The sequence below is a fragment of the Lycorma delicatula genome, chromosome 2 (genome assembly GCF_047948215.1).
Source record: "Lycorma delicatula isolate Av1 chromosome 2, ASM4794821v1, whole genome shotgun sequence".
Classification (NCBI taxonomy): Eukaryota; Metazoa; Arthropoda; class Insecta; order Hemiptera; family Fulgoridae; genus Lycorma; species Lycorma delicatula.
Genome location: NC_134456.1, coordinates 143,877,829 through 143,897,778, shown reverse-complemented (window position 1 = coordinate 143,897,778; position 19,950 = coordinate 143,877,829). Strand labels below are relative to the sequence as shown.

General features: G+C 27.1%; 1 protein-coding gene across 1 annotated transcript in view; it reads right to left on the bottom strand.

Annotated features, from left to right (window-relative positions):
- The window catches only part of Axud1 (AXIN1 up-regulated 1), a 38,613-nt gene that overhangs the window by 14,482 nt on the left and 4,181 nt on the right, over positions 1-19,950 (bottom strand). Inside the window, exons 2-4 of the mRNA XM_075356397.1 lie at positions 16,112-18,325; positions 10,504-10,722; positions 1,433-1,612 (exon numbers count right to left, since the gene is read on the bottom strand). Coding sequence (XP_075212512.1) covers positions 1,433-1,612; positions 10,504-10,722; positions 16,112-17,989 — 2,277 coding nt within the window. The 5' untranslated portion in view covers positions 17,990-18,325. The remainder of the gene's footprint in view (positions 1-1,432; positions 1,613-10,503; positions 10,723-16,111; positions 18,326-19,950) is intronic.

Here is a 19,950-nt window from a genome sequence, read left to right as displayed (position 1 = left end):
CTGACATCCAAAGATTTTCCATAAAGTTAGCATTCTCATTGATTTTGGACAAAAGTTTTTCACAGAATTGCAGACGAAATACACATAATTTCAGTTCTTAGACAATTTGAATCTATTAAGGATGAAGTTTCAGGTTATGAAGTATTCTTTGCACACTCTGACATATGAGCTCGTGACTAGGGAGTTTTCTACACCAAACAACCAGGACTCCTTACCACTACAGCTTTCAGGTGTCATAGTTTTCTAGTATAGGTACAGACAATACACGCCAACTAGGGTTTTATTCCAAAGTCGAACCAGTCTCTCAATGTTACGAACCCAAGTTTTTATTGCGTGTAAAGAAGGAACTTGACTGCAGGGCAGGATCTCATAGTCGCCGAAACAATCTTTGTACAGCTGTCACAATGTCAGTAAAATACCCTTACGCCAACCACACACTCTAACACAAGTAAATATCTGTTATGCTTTACAGTTTAATTTCTTTTCCCCACTTAGTGTACACCTACAGGGCTGCCAACATCAAATTCAAAATTTCCCATTTCTCTGCACCACCTGTATAACAACCTTTTTAGTCAGCTTTCATTTTACATTCATATGAGAAAATGGCCAAATAATTTCTGATTAACCAACTGCTATTTTCTTGGTCTAAGATAAAAATGCTACCACAGCCATGTTTGAAGAAAGGAAAAATCAACCTGTAGGTTGAGAATTGTTTAGAAAACAGTTTTTTATTGCATAACAAAAAAACTTTCTCCATACAGATTTTTGTATGTTTGTATAACAATAATATATAACTTCTAATGAAAAAACTAATTTATAGAAATATACGGAGGAGATGTTAAATAATTTCATTTAATAAAGAAGAAACCCAACTCTAAATTAATTACTCTCTTGGTGAGTAATCAAATCATTATGAAAAAAAAAATTGCAATTGTTTAAACTAAAAATTTACTTAGAAATAACCTTAATAATGAATTTGTTTAGAAGGCATTTTATAAATATATTTTTGTATGCTATTTTTAAGGACACCTGTACACTGTAAATACTCATATAGGTCCGTTTTTCAGAAGTAATACATCTGAAACACCAATGGTAATGCATTTATAATATCACCTGTTACTACATCTTGTCATGACAAAAGTTCAATACATTTGGTTAGATAAAACCAAGATCATTCTACAAGTACTATCATGAGTGTAATTAAGCTACAGCCATGTTTTTTTGAAAGCAAACTCATAATCGCATTATTTTTCATAACGCTATAAAATATTTCATAAACCAAAATAAATAGAATTACCTGCTACGAAGATTACAATAAAGACTGATTATTATTAACAGCACAGCTATTTAAAAAAATATATATTTACCGGTAATTCTTGCACATACAAATAAGTGAGAAATTTTTGTTAATAGTAATATTCTTTAACATTACCTGACATTTTATGCCAGCCTGAGAGCAGGCACATGTATCTGGATCACAATACACTTTGCAGGCACACCCACAAAATTCTCTAGAAGTACGAATATCTCTACACTCATCCTTTTCCATTGAATCTATTTTGTGGACACCAGCGGCACGTAATAAAGCTCTTCTCTGGCGAGTTGGAACTGGCTGTAAAAAAAAACAAAGAATATTTAATTATTTATCTAACCTTCTTCCTTTTTCTACATAACCATAATGTGTTTAATTTATTTTACTGTGTAATATCTTTTTAAATCAAAATTTTGAAATATAAAAATTCAGAAGTAAGAAAATTTATACTATCTTTCATTAAGAATGTAGATGATCATTACTAAAAACAATTTATAATAAAAATTTAAAAATTACAAACTATGAAGATAATTAAAAATAAAAATAAAGGGGGCATTCCAACAGAACCACATAAAATAATAAAATAGAAGTACTAGATATAATAAAAAATAAGGAGTGTAAGGGGGGGGGTCCTATCTCCAGCATATAAAACTGCTTAAAAAGAAGTCATACAAAATTAAAAAGAAATCTTACACTATGAAACAAAACAAACAAGATTTATTATTTACATAATTATGTAATTACACAATAATTCTCTTATTTGATTCAACAGAGTTTTTTATAGTCAATTTTTTTCTTTTCCTCTGTACGCTAAATAACTATATATAATATTTTTTCAGTCTCCGCAAAGTACAGAATTACAAATATTTGTTCAGTCAAGAGAATGAAAAAGTATTGCAAAAACTAATAATTTATCAATATCTTATTTTTGTATACAAACTTAAATAATTTTAATAAGAATGTCCCCATCAAATTCTGCTTGCAGATTAATATGGTTGAATTTACTTATATATATATATATATATATTTATACAATTTTTCTAAAGTTTCTAATATTTTATTATTATTTTTATATTCAACTCTTTCGATAATTTCTAAATTATTTTCTAAGTTAGTTATGTTATGATTATTATTTATTAAATAGTTGCCTACATTCGAGAAACCTATTTTTTATTTTTATTTTTAAATGATTGTTCATTAAATCTATCTTTAAAGGACCTATTCATTTTACCAATATAACTTCTCGCAATTGTTGCATTTTATTTTATAAATAACAGAAGAGTCATATTTATTTTTTTTATTATTATATTTTAAATGTTTTATTATATGATTATCAGATTATAAGCAGGCTTATATTTTTTATCATTACATGCATCCATAAAGTTTTCTATAATTTTATTTGTATAAGAGTACTTTATAAAAATATTTTTACTAATTTTATTTCTAATTATAGTAATTCAAGTAGTAACGTTTGTTATTGAAAAATTCTAGATTATATTTTTATATATATTATCATTCAATGACGTATAATACCAATTATAGCTATATTATTTATTTCATTATATAATTCCTATTTATCCTTTATGTTATTGCTCTATTTATCATGTTTTTAAAAATTTTAATTTTTTGGGACTAAGGATGATTAGAATTCTTGTTTATAATTATTTCATTCAAGGTAGGTTTTTTATATATACTCCAGAAATTGTTTGAATGTCTATATTTATTTTAATATTTACGTCTAAATAATTTATTTTTCTACTATGTTCCATTTCATATGAAATTTTAATGTTTTATGATAAGAATTTAATTTATTTAAAATTACTTCAGGTCATTATTTATAACTGGTTTATATATAACTAAAATATCATCCACGTATCTGATCCACAATAAAATTTTATGTACGTGATTATGCAACAGACTATTCTACTTTCAAATTCCTGCAGATAAATTTTCTGATATCACAGCAGAGAAGGGAAATTCCATGGGTTAAACATTTTCTTGTGTATGACAAGTTCCATTAAATTCAAAATAATTCTGTTTACATATATTTCTAATTATTGTTATAATATTTATAAATGTTTGATCTTCAACGGTTTTTATTAATTTGTTTTCTATTATTGAGATTGTATAATGAATGGGGTATATTTCGGTACATATTAGTTATATCGAAGCTAATCATTACAGTTTTATTAATTTTTAACTTATTAATCAATTTGTACCTGTTTTTTATATTATATTTATATTCTAAATTTCTCTTTGATCTTATTTCTTTATCAATAATTTTGGTAATTATATAACTTGGGGCTGTTTTGAAACTGATTAATAGTCTTATAGGGATATCCTCTTTATGTAATTTTGGGAGACCTGTGAGTTTTGGAGCATAAGGTTTATATGGATATAATCTGCTATGATATTTTAATTTATAATTATAATTAAATATTTCTTTGTATTTAAGTAGGTCTTTTGTAATTCTTAAAAATTTATTGGTTGGGTCATTAATTTCTTTAAAACCATTTTCATTTATATATTTATTTATTATATCTTTGTATTCATCAACTGAAATAATAACAGGAGTTCTTGTTTAATCAGATTTTTACACTGTATAATTATTTTCTTTTAATTTATGTTTTAGTTCATAAATTTTATTTTTATTTATTATTATATTTTTATTATGAATTAATTTTTCATTATTTTTATTTTTAAACTTATTTATATCATTTTTTATTTTATCTTTTTCTTCATTAGTACAATTAATTTTGCCAATATTATATTCTGAATCTATTACTGCACTTTTTATAATTTTATCTTTATTATTATTTGGTAAGTTAAATTTAAATGAATTTGCAATTATTAATTTTTCTTCATCTTGGAAAACAAATTTTGTTAGATTTTACTAAATTATCATTTATATTAAATTTATCTGATTTTTTTTGTTGTTGTATATTATCAACATCTGTACAAACTACACTATCTTTATTTATTTCATTGTTTGTTATTTGATTTATATTATAAATGTTATCTGTTCTATATATTGTATTTTCTTATCGTTTTTCATTTCTATCAAATCATGTATATTTTTATAAAATAATATATATAATTAAACATAATATTACCCAACATTTTTAATAAATTTAAATGTAAATTGTATAATTCAATGTTTATGCAATTTCTCTTGTAATAAGCATATTTTATTTCCTGCTTTATTCTGAAACCTTCTGCATATGCCTTATTTTTATTTATGATCCTATTATATTGAAAACCCATAACGTTTATTTATGCATACTTAGGCATTAGATTTAAATCCAAACATTTTTTATTGAAGTTTATTGAATTAATGACTCTCCATAATTTTCTGAGTAAATTGTAAAACCTAAAGGACAACTTTGTCAGATTGGCATTTATTATCAACTTATTTAGATTAAATATTTTTATGGTCCATTTTTTTCCTTTGTACGTTAAGTAACTGAATATATTTTTTTTTCTGCCTTCGCAAAGTACAGAATTAGAGAACACTCTTACCTTTACTTTTTTGTGTTCAAAATATTTTCAGGCCTAAGCCCATCTTCAGTGATATTTTTACTAATTCTTCATCTGTTTACATTTACACGTTAAATTTTATATTTTTACTTTTATTTCGTAAAAAAACAAAACATTAATAAAATTAAAAAAATTTCAGAACAAATATTTGTTCTGTCAAGAGAATGAGAAAGTATTGCAATTTATCAATATCTTATCTTTTTATTCAAAATTAAATAATTTCAATAAGAATGGTATTTTTAAATAAAATGCAACAATTGCAAAAAGACATGTATTGGTAAAACGAACAGATCCTTTAAAGATAGAATTAAAGACTAAAACATTTTAGATCATTTAAAAATACACAAATAGGTTTCTCAAATGTAGCCGACCATTTAATAAATAATAGTCATAGTATAACTAATTTAAAAATCGAAAGAATAAATATATATTATTTTTTGTGTTCAGTCATTTGACTGGTTTGATGCAGCTCTCCAAGATTCCCTATCTAGTGCCAGTCGTTTCATTTTGGTGTACCCACATCCTACATCCCTAACAATTCATTTTCAATATTCCAAACATTGTCTGTCTGCACAATTTTTCCCATATACCTGTCCCACCAATATCAAAGCGACTATTCCAGGATGCCCTAATATGTGGCCTATACGTCTGCCTGCTATATAGCCCATTTTAAAAGCTTCTAATCTTTTCTTCTCAGAAACTTTGATCGTCCAAGTTTCACTTCCATATAAAGCCATGGTGTACATATACTTTCAAAAATGTTTTCCTGATGATTAAATTAATTTTTTATGTAAGCAAAGTTGGAACTATATTGTACCAACATAATTAAACATACATGAAGTCTGCTAATGTCACTTTGTTTTAAGAATTTTGTTTACGCTTGCTAAATTTGATCCACTTCCAATATATACATATATTATGGAACAGATCATAAATATAAATATAATCCACGTACCAACAAAGGATTATTTCCATCTTCAGGGATGTATCTTAACTAATTATAACACTTATAATAATAATAATAACACTTCACATATTAAATGAGTTAGATACATAAAAACATATTTGTATAAACAACACCCAATTGTCAGTTATTAAAATCAAGTCATACGTAATGCATCTTATACTAGTAGTAGTCACAATTATTATGTTTGAAATCGTTGGTCAACATAAGAATTAATAATTATCGTTTAAGACTTGCCTGAATAAAATATGATTTTCAAAATATTTGTTTTATATATGTTATTGGAGTAATGAAGGATATTAATAAAATTGTTAGGGTCTTAATTATGACTTAGATCCAGGATGTGTTCGGTAAAGTTAAATTTTTCTATGTATCCTATGTTTATACAATTTATATGTTCTTTAGTTCTGATTGTGAAGGATCAATTAGTCATAGTGATGTATTTCAAATCGCAGCTTACACATCCCAAACTGTATACACCCCTGTTTGTCTACATTAAATTTATTATTGTTTTTTTATTATATTTGAAGAATCTCTATTAGTTATGTAGTTTATTATTTTGTTAATAGTTATGTACGCAGTTTTTAATCTGAATGATTTAAAAATTTTATTGAATTTTCAATAATTTCTATTACATTCAATTTAAACATATTTATTTTCGTTATTATTATTATTATTTGTCAGCTTTATTTTATCTTTAATGTATATTTTATTTTAATATAAAATGTATTTATTAAGTTTTCATTATATCCATTAGTTGTAGCTAATGGATAACAATTTATATTATTATGTTTTAGATATTTTATTGCTCTACGTATTAAATGTTGCTATTTTATGAATCCCAGGATGAAGAGAGTCATGATGAATTACAGTATCTTGTTTATAGGTTTCCTATATATATATATATAAAATTCATTATTATAGTAATTTTTATTAACTTTTATATCCAAAAAATTTATACTATTGTTGTTTTTTCAACTGAAGGTAAATTCAATGTTATTATCTAAAGAATTCATTTTTTTGATTATTTAGTTTTCATTATTAAATTATTGATTATATATGATTAATATATCATCTACATATCTCTCATATAATATTTGGTGTTTTTTAAATATGTTATGTAAATTATTGTGTTCTAATTCAATCATAAAAATGTTAGCTAAAACAGTTGAGAGTGGTGAACCCATAGCAAGACCTTTCTCTTGTTGATAATAATTATTGTTAAATTCAAAATAATTATATTTAATACATAATTTTAATAGTTTTATTATTTTGTATATTATGTTATTGTTTGCTTTTAATTTAGTTAAAGTATTATTAATTATATCAATGGTTTTGTTGGTTTCAATTAGTATACATGACTTTTATATCCAATGTTTATATTTACGAATTTATATCCATTTTTTAGGTTTTATTTATTGTCGTTCTTAAAGTGTTAATAATTTACTTAGTAGATATACAGGTAAATTAATACAATATATTAGAGGTCTCATAGGAATATCCATTTTATCAATTTTGAGCAGTGCTTTTAAAATAAGAGCTTTTGTACTAGTTATTTTGAAATTTTGTTTAATTTCAAGGATGAATACATCCTTGAAAATGTATTTACATTTTTTAATTTTGTTTGTAGGATTTTCTTTGAAATTATTATCTATTATAAATTTATTGGTTATTTCAATATATAAGTTATTAATTATACCATGAATGTTAGTTTTGTCGGATATGAATATAAATTAATTATTTTCTTTTAATTTGTTTTTTATTATTTTTATGTGAATGATAATTTTTGTGCGTTTATAATGATGATTTAAATTATTATTTTTAATATTATCAATAATGTAAGCAAACCGATTTCTTAATTTATTTTGATTGTTTAGGTTATCAATTTTAAATATATTGTTTTCCATGTTCACAATGGTGTTTTGATATTTTATTTTTATTTAAAATTGATAGATTAAATTTATAGGCATGTTTAATTTTGTTAATTTCATTATTAAATTCAATAATAGTACTGTTGACCACATCTACTCCAAACTTATGTTCCTGATTAACTGTATTATTAATTAAATTATTATTATTATTATTGTTTTATATGTTCAATTATTAGATTATTAAATTTCCTGTTCAAAGTAATATATTTAGTATTCATTAATTTATTAATATTATGATCAAGTATATCATACAATTTATATAAAATGATATGACTTAATTCAAAAATTAGATCCAAATGTAAAATATAAAACACACCAATAAAAATTATCATGTATATAAAAAACAAATTAAAAGAAAATAATTCATTAATAGTCAAATCTGACAAAACTAATAAATTTATAATAGATAATCATTTCAAAGAAGTTAAGGATCCTACAAACAAAATTAAAAAAGTTATTATTCCAAACATTAAAAAATGTAAATACATTTTCAAGGATGAGTACATTAAACAAAATTTTAAATTAACCAGAACAAAAGTTCCTATTTTAAAAGCACTACCCAGAATTCATAAAACAGATATGCTTATGAGACCTCTAATATATTGTATTAATTCATTCACCTACATATCTACTAAATTCCTACCTAATACTTTAAAAATGACAATATGTACAACCTAAAAAATGGTTATAAATTAGTAGATATAATTAATAATATAAATATAAATAACATAACTAAACTCACAGTCAAAAAAACAACAATAGTATAATTTTTTTGGATATAAAGATTTATAAAAATTACAATAATAATGAATTTAATATTGAGATATAAAATTAAACAAGATACAAATCATCATGACTCTTTTCATCCTTGAAATAATAAAACAGCAACATTTAACACCTTAATCTGTAGAGCAATAAAATATCTAAAACATAATAATATAAATTTAAACATTAAATTATATATTAAAATAAAAAATAAAATATACATTAAAGACAAAAATGCTAACAAAAAATAATAATAACAATGAAATAAATACGTTAAAATTGAATGTAATAGAAATTATAGAAAATTCAATAAAATTTTTAAATCATTCAGATTAAAAACTGCTTACATAACTAATAACAAAATAATAAACTACATAAATAATAGAGACAAATATAATAAAAAAAACAATAACAAATTTAATGTAGATAAACAGGGTGTATACAGTTAGGGATGTATAAGCAGTGATTTGAAATTTATCACTATGACTAACTGATCCTTCACAATCAGAATTAAAGAACACATAAATTGTATAAACAAAGGATACGTGGAAAAATTTAACTTTGCCGAACACATCCTGAATCTAAATAATAATTATGACCCTAACAATTTTATTAAATATCCTTGATTACTCCAATAACATGTGTAAAACAAATATTTTAGAAAAATTTCACATATTTAAATAATAAACTGATAAACAAGCAGGCCTTTTTTTGAAAATCATATTTTATTCAGGTAAGTCTTAAACGATAATTATTAATTCTTATGCTGACCATTGATCTCAAACATTAAATTGTGACTACTACTACTACTACTACAAGATGCATTACGTGTGACTTTAATAACTAACGAACAGTTGTTATTTATACAGATATGTTTTTTTTATCTAACTCATTTAATATGTGAAATATTATTAATATTATTATATGTATAATTAGTTACAACACATCCCCGAAGATGGAAATAATTTTCTGAAAGAGCTACAAATGCTTGTTGGTAAGCATATTTATATTTTTTTATATATGTTTTTTTCTCTCTCAATATTATTATATATAAAAAATAAGCTATGGACTATGCTCAAAATAAAATTTGAAAACCGTTATTTCATTAAAAATAAAATCAACTAAAACAAGTAATTAGGAAAAAAAAATTATCTTACAAATTTACAAAATTTAATTTAATTTCTAAATCAAATAATCTTTTTTTGTATTAATTTTTTTTTGTACAAAATAGTTTGAACATTTTTAAAATGCAACATATCTGACTTGTAAAGATAAAAATATAAGTATTGAGGTCAATGTTTTGCAAACTTTAATTTAAACACCTTTAGAGTTAAAAATAAAAAAAATATAGCTATGAAACTAAGCTGTTATTTTTCAAAAAGGTTAAAAACAATTTTTTTTAAAGAATTTTTAGATGGATGATGTAGCATAAGCTGGTTCAAAACATTTAGACAGCCTGCATTAAAAGGATTAAAAAAAAAAATAATAATTCTTGAATAATCAAAATTTTAGAGAAAAGTGACTCTTAAAGAACATTCTAACACACACACACACAGACAAAACCTTGGAACTTTTATAGGCAATACGTACCTACACGTTCTTTACTAGAATACTAAGGAATCTCAGTTACGAAAATATTAATATAATATAATTTCTTTTGATTTATTTCTGTGAAATATATATATATAAAATTAAGTTATATATATATATATATAACTTAATTTTAAACTAAACATATATGAAATGAAGATAAATATGAACAATCAATTACCTCTTTATTCACATATAAATTATCCACTAAAAATCATTCCTATGTTCTCAATTTTTTTTAATACTATAAATAATCATGATTTAATTATTTTAATAATAAGAAATGCAAATTCTGTTCCAATATATCAATATTTTACACAAAAGTTTTATTACACACAGAATAATGTTGACAAAATAAATCTTCATAAAAAAAACAACACAATACATACATATATGCACTATACCTGCAAGAAATAATAATTATCTATATCCAGATCAGATTCACTTCGCTGATCATCAGTATCTGAATCACTAGAAGAAGATGCTTGGTTGCTTGAATTATTAGCCGATCGAAGCTGAGACAAAAGATGTCTATGAAGACGTCGCTGCTCTGCTGCATGTTCAATAAGTGTGAATGTCTGTGCATGTGAGTGAGTCCATGACATACCCAGTGTAGAACCTCCCTGAATATACGTAAAAAATATTTAGATAGTTTAATTTCAAATTTACACTAAAAATAAATTAAAAGTACTTTTTGTAGTCATTAACTGCATCAACGTGCTACTTGAACAAAACATAATGTAATAGAAAGAGCAGGAATAGCACTTTGATAAATATATAAAATATATCATAAAAAATGTGCAATAAAAAAAGTATTATACCACAACATTGTAAATTTCATCTAAGTAATACAAAGTATCAAGAATAGTATACAGAAAATATACTGTATGTACGTTCAAGTGTCATAACCGTAAAAATTGAAGACAACCTGAGTCACAAGTCACTTCCAAAAATAACAGTGATCTTCAAGAACAAGCATTCCTGCTAGATTGAAGAGTAGTCACGTTTCTTACTGACATCTTCGCCGACATCAATATACAGTTGCATATCAACATACTATAGTCACTGAAATGCAAGCATATTTACAAGTAACATCTTCACTCTGTTCACCACTGAGATTAGCAAATAATGGGGGTCAGAGAAAATTACTATGATGCTCCTAAGTGCTTTACACAAAACAGAACTAAGAAAGTCAAAGTGTGTAAAACAAATTAGGGATACAAATTAAACATACTCTTTTCTGATGTGAAACAATGCATTATACAAACCCGTTTACTCAGCAGGGGAAACACTAAATACCAGAATGTTAAAAAAAAATTATATATAGTTAACTCAAGCTTAAAAAAGGTTGGTAGGCTAGAGAATTTAAAAAGGGAAATGGATAGGGTAAACGTGGATATAGTAGGAATTAGTGAGGTTCGGTGGGAAGAGGAAGGCGACTTTTGGTCGGGTGACTTTAGAGTAATTAACTCAGCGTCAAATAATGGGCAGGCAGGAGTAGGTTTCGTGATGAACAAGAAAATAGGGAGGAGAGTGGAGTATTTCAAGACGCATAGCGATAGAGTCATTGTAATAAGGATAAATTCAAAACCTAAACCGACAATGATTGTTAACGTCTATATGCCTACAAGCGCCCATGATGATGATGAGGTAGAATGTGTATACGAAGAGATTGATGAAGCAATTAAACACGTTAAAGGAGATGAAAATTGAATAATAGTTGGAGATTGGAATGCAAGCATTGGAAAAGGCAAGGAAGGAAATATAGTGGGTGAATACGGGCTGGGCAAAAGGAATGAAAGAGGGGACCGACTTATAGAGTTTTGAACGAAGTATAATTTAGTAATTGCCAACACCCAATTTAAAAATCATAATAGAAGAATATACACTTGGAAAAAGCCAGGCGATACTGGAAGGTATCAGATAGATTATATCATGGTTAAGCAAAGATTTAGAAATCAACTCGTTGACTGCAAAACTTACCCTGGAGCAGACATTGATAGCGACCATAATTTGGTGATAATGAAATGTAGATTGGGGTTTAAAAACCTGAAGAAAAGGTGTCAGATGAATCGGTGGAATTTAGAGAAGCTTGAGGAAGAGGAGGTAAAGAAGATTTTTGAGGAGGACATCGCTACAGGTCTGAGTAAAAAAGATAAGATAGAAAATGTAGAAGAAGAATGGGAGAATGTTAAAAAGGAAATTCTTAAATCAGCAGAAGCGAACTTAGGCGGAATAAAGAGAACTGGTAGAAAACCTTGGGTTTCAGACGATATATTGCAGCTGATGGATGAACGTAGAAAATATAAGAATGCTAGTGATGAAGAAAGTAAAAGGAACTATCGGCAATTAAGAAATGCTATAAACACGAAGTGCAAACTGGCGAAAGAAGAGTGGATTAAAGAAAAGTGTTCAGAAGTGGAAAGAGAAATGAACATTGGTAAAATAGACGGAGCATACAGGAAAGTTAAGGAAAATTTTGGGGTACATAAATTAAAATCTAATAATGTGTTAAACAAAGATGGTACACCTATATATAATACGAAAGGTAAAGTCGATAGATGGGTGGAATATATTGAAGAGTTATACGGAGGAAATGAATTAGAAAATGGTTTTATAGAGGAAGAAGAGGAAGTTGAGGAGGATGAAATGGGAGAAACAATACTGAGATCTGAATTTAAGAGAGCATTAAAAGATTTAAATGGCAGAAAGGCTCCTGGAATAGACGGAATACCTGTAGAATTACTGCGCAGTGCAGGGGAGGAGGCGATTGATAGATTGTACAAACTGGTGTGTAATATTTATGAAAAAGGGGAATTTCCGTCAGACTTCAAAAAAAGTGTTATAGTAATGATACCAAAGAAATCAGGGGCAGATAAATGTGAAGAATACAGAACAATTAGTTTAACTAGTCATGCATCAAAAATCTTAACTAGAATTCTATACAGAAGAATTGAGAGGAGAGTGGAGGAAGTGTTAGGAGAAGACCAATTTGGTTTCAGGAAAAGTATAGGGACACGGGAAGCAATTTTAGGCCTCAGATTAATAGTAGAAGGAAGATTAAAGAAAAACAAACCAACATACTTGGCGTTTATAGACCTAGAAAAGGCATTCGATAACGTAGACTGGAATAAAATGTTCAGCATTTTAAAAAAATTAGGGTTCAAATACAGAGATAGAAGAACAATTGCTAACATGTACAGGAACCAAACAGCAACAGTAGCAATTGAAGAACATAAGAAAGAAGCCATAATAAGAAAGGGAGTCCGACAAGGATGTTCTCTATCTCCGTTACTTTTTAATCTTTACATGGAACTAGCAGTTAATGATGTTAAAGAACAATTTAGATTCGGAGTAACAGTACAAGGTGAAAAGATAAAGATGCTACGATTTGCTGATGATATAGTAATTCTAGCCGAGAATAAAAAGGATTTAGAAGAAACAATGAACGGCGTAGATGAAGTCCTACGCAAGAACTATCGCATGAAAATAAACAAGAACAAAACAAAAGTAATGAAATGTAGTAGAAATAACAAAGATGGACCACTGAATGTGAAAATAGGAGGAGAAAAGATTATGGAGGTAGAAGAATTTTGTTATTTGGGAAGTAGAATTACTAAAGATGGACGAAGCAGGAGCGATATAAAATGCCGAATAGCACAAGCTAAACGAGCCTTCAGTAAGAAATATAAGTTGTTTACATCAAAAATTAATTTAAATGTCAGGAAAAGATTTTTGAAAGTGTATGTTTGGGGTGTCGCTTTATATATGGAAGTGAAACTTGGACAATCGGAGTATCTGAGAAGAAAAGGTTAGAAGCTTTTGAAATGTGGTGCTATAGGAGAATGTTAAAAATCAGATGGGTGGATAAAGTGACAAATGAGGAGGTATTGCGGCAAATAGATGAAGAAAGAAGCATTTGGAAAAATATAGTTAAAAGAAGAGACAGACTTATAGGCCACATACTAAGGCATCCTGGAATAGTCGCTTTAATTTTGGAAGGACAGGTAGAAGGGAAAAATTGTGTAGGCAGGCCATGTTTGGAATATGTAAAACAAATTGTTAGGGATGTAGGATGTAGAGGGTATACTGAAATGAAACGACTAGCACTAGATAGGGAATCTTGGAGAGCTGCATCAAACCAGTCAAGTGACTGAAGACAAAAAAAAAAAACTCAAGGAAACACATCATCAGCAACAAATGTAATGTACATATCATAAATGAAAGAAAATGGTTATCAAAATCTCACACATCATTTATGAAATTACAGTAAAAACTGATTCTGGAACATCCTGGCAGATTAAATTTTCAGAGTAATAATGGATGAATAATTTTTTATAACATTTAATCATCCAGAAAACCGAAGCTATCTTTAAGTTGCCATAACTAAACAGTTGTAGACAACCTAAATGAGACACATGTATTTAAAGTGGGGCAGCCATAGTCACAAATTATAACAAAATAATAGCAAAACTTACTAGGAAAACTGTGTTACTTGATCTCTTCTTTCCTCCTTAACTCAAACATATGTTCATAAAAAAATAGGCATATGTTTAACACTCTATCAATAAAAAAAAGAAAAGTTGTTTCAGTTTTATTTAGCACCAACTGTTAGATATTTCCATTTATTCTGTGCATTTTTATATTAAAAAAATATATAAACTGAAGAACTAACGGTACATTATATTGAGAATAAAGTACTCAAAATAAAAAAAAACAATTGGATTCATTTAGAAAAATCTTTGAAACAAGCGATTTTTGGATTGTTTAATTATGTCTACTCCAGTATTTATTGAAATTTTGTTACAATTTGTCACAAATATGTTCTCAAAACTAAATTTTCCCCTAGTTTAGGAAAATTATCCTATAGTTAAGAGAAAAGTGGAAGTCAAATGAAAATAAGAAAAAATCTATTAATAATGTAACTTATAATAACCTACTTAAATTTCTGTAATACAATAATAAAATATGAGACTAACACAAACATTTCAACAAAAAATGTGACAACATTTAATTAACTTTATATTGTACAAAAAGGATTTAATCTTAATGTTTTAAAATGTACAGTTTAATAGTATTCATCTATAAATTACTCCTTTCAGGCGATGGACTCCTGTGTAGAAAAAATAACAAAGACTGATTAAGTAGATTACAAAAATGAGGGTTTTCTTTCTTACCGTCAGAGTTATAAGACTTACAATTACAGGTTAATATTATATGTAAGGAAATGCTAAACTGATTTCATCTGAGTTTTACAAAAGCTATTCCTTTAGCAGCAACTTCAATGTACTATTTCTCTTTTCATAACTTCTCATTAAGTTCAAATTCATGTATTAAAAAAAAAGCATGAAACTTACAAAACCACCATAAAATAAAGTAACCAAACTTTTTTCTAGCTAGACATAATATCCAGATACTGGATAACTACCAATCATGTTGTTTTTTTTTGTGAAATTTCCTCTTTCTCACAATCTTGTTTAAAAATACAGTAGATATATTAAAAGAAGAGGTATTTGTTCTTTGCTTTGTAATTAACAATATATGAATAATTTTAGGGTAAAATTAAAAGTAATAAAAATATAATTATAATAAAAATTACATACTTTTTGATCATTCCCTACATGAAAATCAACCAGACATAAAGAAAAATAAAATCATTTACAGCTTTCACCAAGGGAGATTTTCAAAAGTAATTGGAAACTCTTTCAAGTGAAAATATATTCTGAATTCTGTTGAGCTTATTATAAAAATAATAATTTTGGCTAACAAAAGCTGGTCAATTAGTTCATCACTAAAAATCCCCTACTCCACTTCTAACACGATATTTAATTTTAGACAGAAACCTATTTCTCTTGGGCGAACAAATATCTTAATTTTTCTAATCTTATGAACAAACTGCAACTGCCAGTACGTTTTGACCCTAAACTGATGTTAATGTTAATTTTTGTGACATTACTTTTAACTTATACTATAAATATTACATAAAACATTCAATTAAAATTACATACTCACCTGAGATGGAACGCAAGTGAATCCCTGTGCTCTTGGGAAATAAAACACAGACACATTGTCAAATGCAATTGATTTCTTTGACTTCTTCAGCTCTGGTTCTTCAGGTTCTCCTCCTTCTGTTCTTGGACGTTTCAGATTGCTTTTCATAACACGAGGTTGTTTACTGGTCGAAGGTGTTGCGATGATATCGTTCATGGATGATGTTTTAACTAAATCCATAGCACTAAGGAATCCCTGATCTGGTTTTGTTGTGGAAATATAACCGAAATCAACAACTGACAAGCTTTTAGGGCCTTCCCATTCATTGCTTCCTTCACTCTCCCCCTGACTTGTAACTACATTGAGCTCATCAGAGGATAAAGAATCTGTTCTGACAGCTAATCTTTCTTCGGAAAGATCTGATCCTAAACCAGAGTCACTTCCATCTGATCTATCAGTGGGGCATTCACTGAGTAATGTCTCATCAACAGTCACTCTATCAGGATAACTAGCATTTTCAGTTCCCAACACATCAGGAATTAAATCCGAGCAAGCATAATTAGCCTGTTTAGTACAAGATTCACTGGATCCCATGGTACTTTCACTCACTACTGTACAAGAAGATGTATTTACTTCATATGAAATCTCAGTCTCATAAGATTTAGATTCAAATGAAAAATCATCACTATTACACTCCGATGATATCACAGAATTGGTGTAAAGTGCAGGTGCTGAGTTGTTCCCGTCCTTTTCCAAAATACTATTATTTGGTTTATCACTTATTGCTAAACTACTACAATTTAATGAATCTAAATTTCCAAAACAGTTTTTATCATTTACAGAATTTTTATCTAAATAACCAACACTCTCACTACAATCACTCAGTACATGCTCACTGACAGAAATGAGTTCATCACTTTCTGTATTCTTTGTACATATGTCTGTATCACCATTAGTTTTCAACAAATCAATACTGACAATTTCACAATCTTGTATTAATTCTGACTTCCCAGAATTAGATACCTTACAACTCTCTTTTCCATTCGTATTAAAACTGTTCAAACATTTATTTACAACATTGAAATCATGAAAGTTTTTGTAACTGTTTTCTTCTCCATTTTCTGAAATACTGGACCCAGAATTACAAGAGGTTTTTAAACTCGATACCTCAGAAACTGAAATATGGCTATTATTAATTTTACTAATTTCATCAACATTAACTGAACTAGACTCACAATTTAAAAATTTATTTTCAATTATTGTAACTTCAGCATTGGATGTCTTTTTCAAATTTTCATTTTTAATATCATAAGTATGGTCAACTGAAGTAAAAGATTTTTCAGCTGCAACACTTTCTTTCAGTAAATACGATGAATTGACATCACTTGATGAAAAACATTGATATTCTTTGTTTCCTAATGATAAAGAATAATTACAGATTACATTTGGTGAACTGAAGTTTGAAAATGCACCAAAATCTTTATTTTCAGAAAATTTAGAATTGGTTTGGCTTTCAAAGGCCACTTTATTATTAGAATTACTGTCTACTACTTGCTGCAATTCTAGATTATCATGTTCATTAGATATATTTACATTAAATTCCTTAATAACTTCAGAAGATGTATTGGGTATCTCTATAACACTAGTACCAACATTTATATCTTGAATAGGATGGATTTCATCAACAGATTTACACAGAATTGGAACATTCTTAAATATTTCACCAGAAATATTAGTTTTAATGTCATTTATTATACAATACTCAGTTGAACTTGAGTCTCTGATTTCACAATGGATTGTGCTTTTGAAATTTTCCGTTTGTGAACAATCAGATTTATCATCAATATCTGTGATATTTGAATGTTCAGCATATTTTGAACTAATGTATGAATCACCCATCGAAAAAAAGAATAATAATTAAATACTATAAAAATTTATATTATAAACTGTCAGAAAAAATTTAATAAATTTTATGCCACCGGAAAAGATTTCTAAAATAAATTTGTTAGCAGGAAATAATTAAAAATCTCACAATTGTATATACAGATATATGAGCAGATCACGTTAAACGTGCTTTTGAAGCACTTGAAAATTTAAATCTATGTATTTACATCACAATTTTCTGTTATTGTAGTTTGTTTTTGATGTGTGCCATACAATTCATAAAAAAAGGAAAGTAAAACCATTGTATTAACTATGTAAGCACAATGTCTTTTCCGTCCACCTTTACAGCACCTGCAAAAAAAAAAAAACATATCAATAATTTGTGTAACATAATTAAAAAAACATATAAAATAATTTTATTGAAATTTAAATTTCACAGCACACTTTTTTCTCAATTTAAATAAGGATAAACTCCTGGAACATTTACCAATAAAGAAGCTTCAAACTTTTTTAACAAAACCTTTCTCAGTTACGGATTGCTACAAATTTTTTTAGCAGAACCTTTCTCAGTTATGGATTGCTAAAGCAGCAACTGACAATTATCTTCAGATCTGAAAGAATGCTCGACAGCTATACATTTGAAGAAAATTTGCCAAGCAACAACTTTACAACACCACAATGATTTCAAATGACCAGATTTAAATCCAATTAACTATTCATCATAAAAACAGGTAACTCCTGTAGTGCAGAACTGTTTGACTGAAAAAAGAATCAACTATTTATTTTTTATCAATTTCCATTTACCTCTCTAGTAATAGTTATCAAAATTTGATTTTTATTACATAAGTTTTTGATGAAAATAAATTTAGTAATTTAATTTTTTTTCAATATCTTCCTTTAAGGGTTATTTAACAAACAATTTTTTGATCAGAATTCAACCTAGCAAAAAGTTCAAAATAAAAATTGGTAAATAAAACTTGTTACAGGAAAGTTTTTTTTAAGGGTTGCTGCTCTTATGTATGGATTTTATTTAAAATTAAGAAAAAATGGTAATTTATTCTCAAATTAAAGTTTCTTTATTTACACCAATAAGAATCTGTGATTAAAAGAGCAATGACTGTTTTTTTAATTACTATGTAAAGATAGTCTTGACACAAGTGTCGCCTTACTTTTGTGCTAGTTATAACTCAAAATACAAACACACTTTTAGAGTACAAAAGTTTACCTACATATTTACAAAATCTACACGTATACTTTAACCAACTTTCAGTCTGTTTTAGTCAGTGTAATACACCATATCTGAACAGTTGGCAAATAAATATATGAAAAACAACTGTTGGAACATAAGGTGATTTTACCATTAGGTATCCCCTTAATACCAGTTGGCTAAATATGTGTGACAATGAAATACCAATTTCTTCACAGTGGAGAGGTACACTGGTGTTAACAAAAAAGAAGGTAATTTGAAAACTAGCATGAGAAATATACAAAGCTTTAATATCTGTAGGAGCTGGTCAGTCAGTCATTAAGCCTAAAATTGTAAACGATATAACATAGAGAACACTATGGTTATGCCTTTATAACACACATTTATAAGTCATTATTACCTAATCCCATCATTTCTGTAGAGAAGTTTCAAAACTATCTGCAAATATGCAAACAATTGGGCTAGATCAGAATATAGGATTCTGAAGTAATGTTGCTATTGGTGAGATAAAATATCTTCAAGTGCCATTTACCTGGTGCTCAACCGTAATCCAATCACCACTAAAGCCTCTGAGATTTTACTAATGCTCTAAACTTTAGGCATACATGTCTTACCTGTATCCCAACAACTGTACTAAAAGCATGTAAAAAACCCAAAGATCTAAGAACAATGGTTTTGAGTTCTTTTAAATGTCCGATTTATGTTGTACATTCTTCAAAATAAATTTCTCAAAGGCAATATTGAAATTTCATGCGACTTCGACAATAAT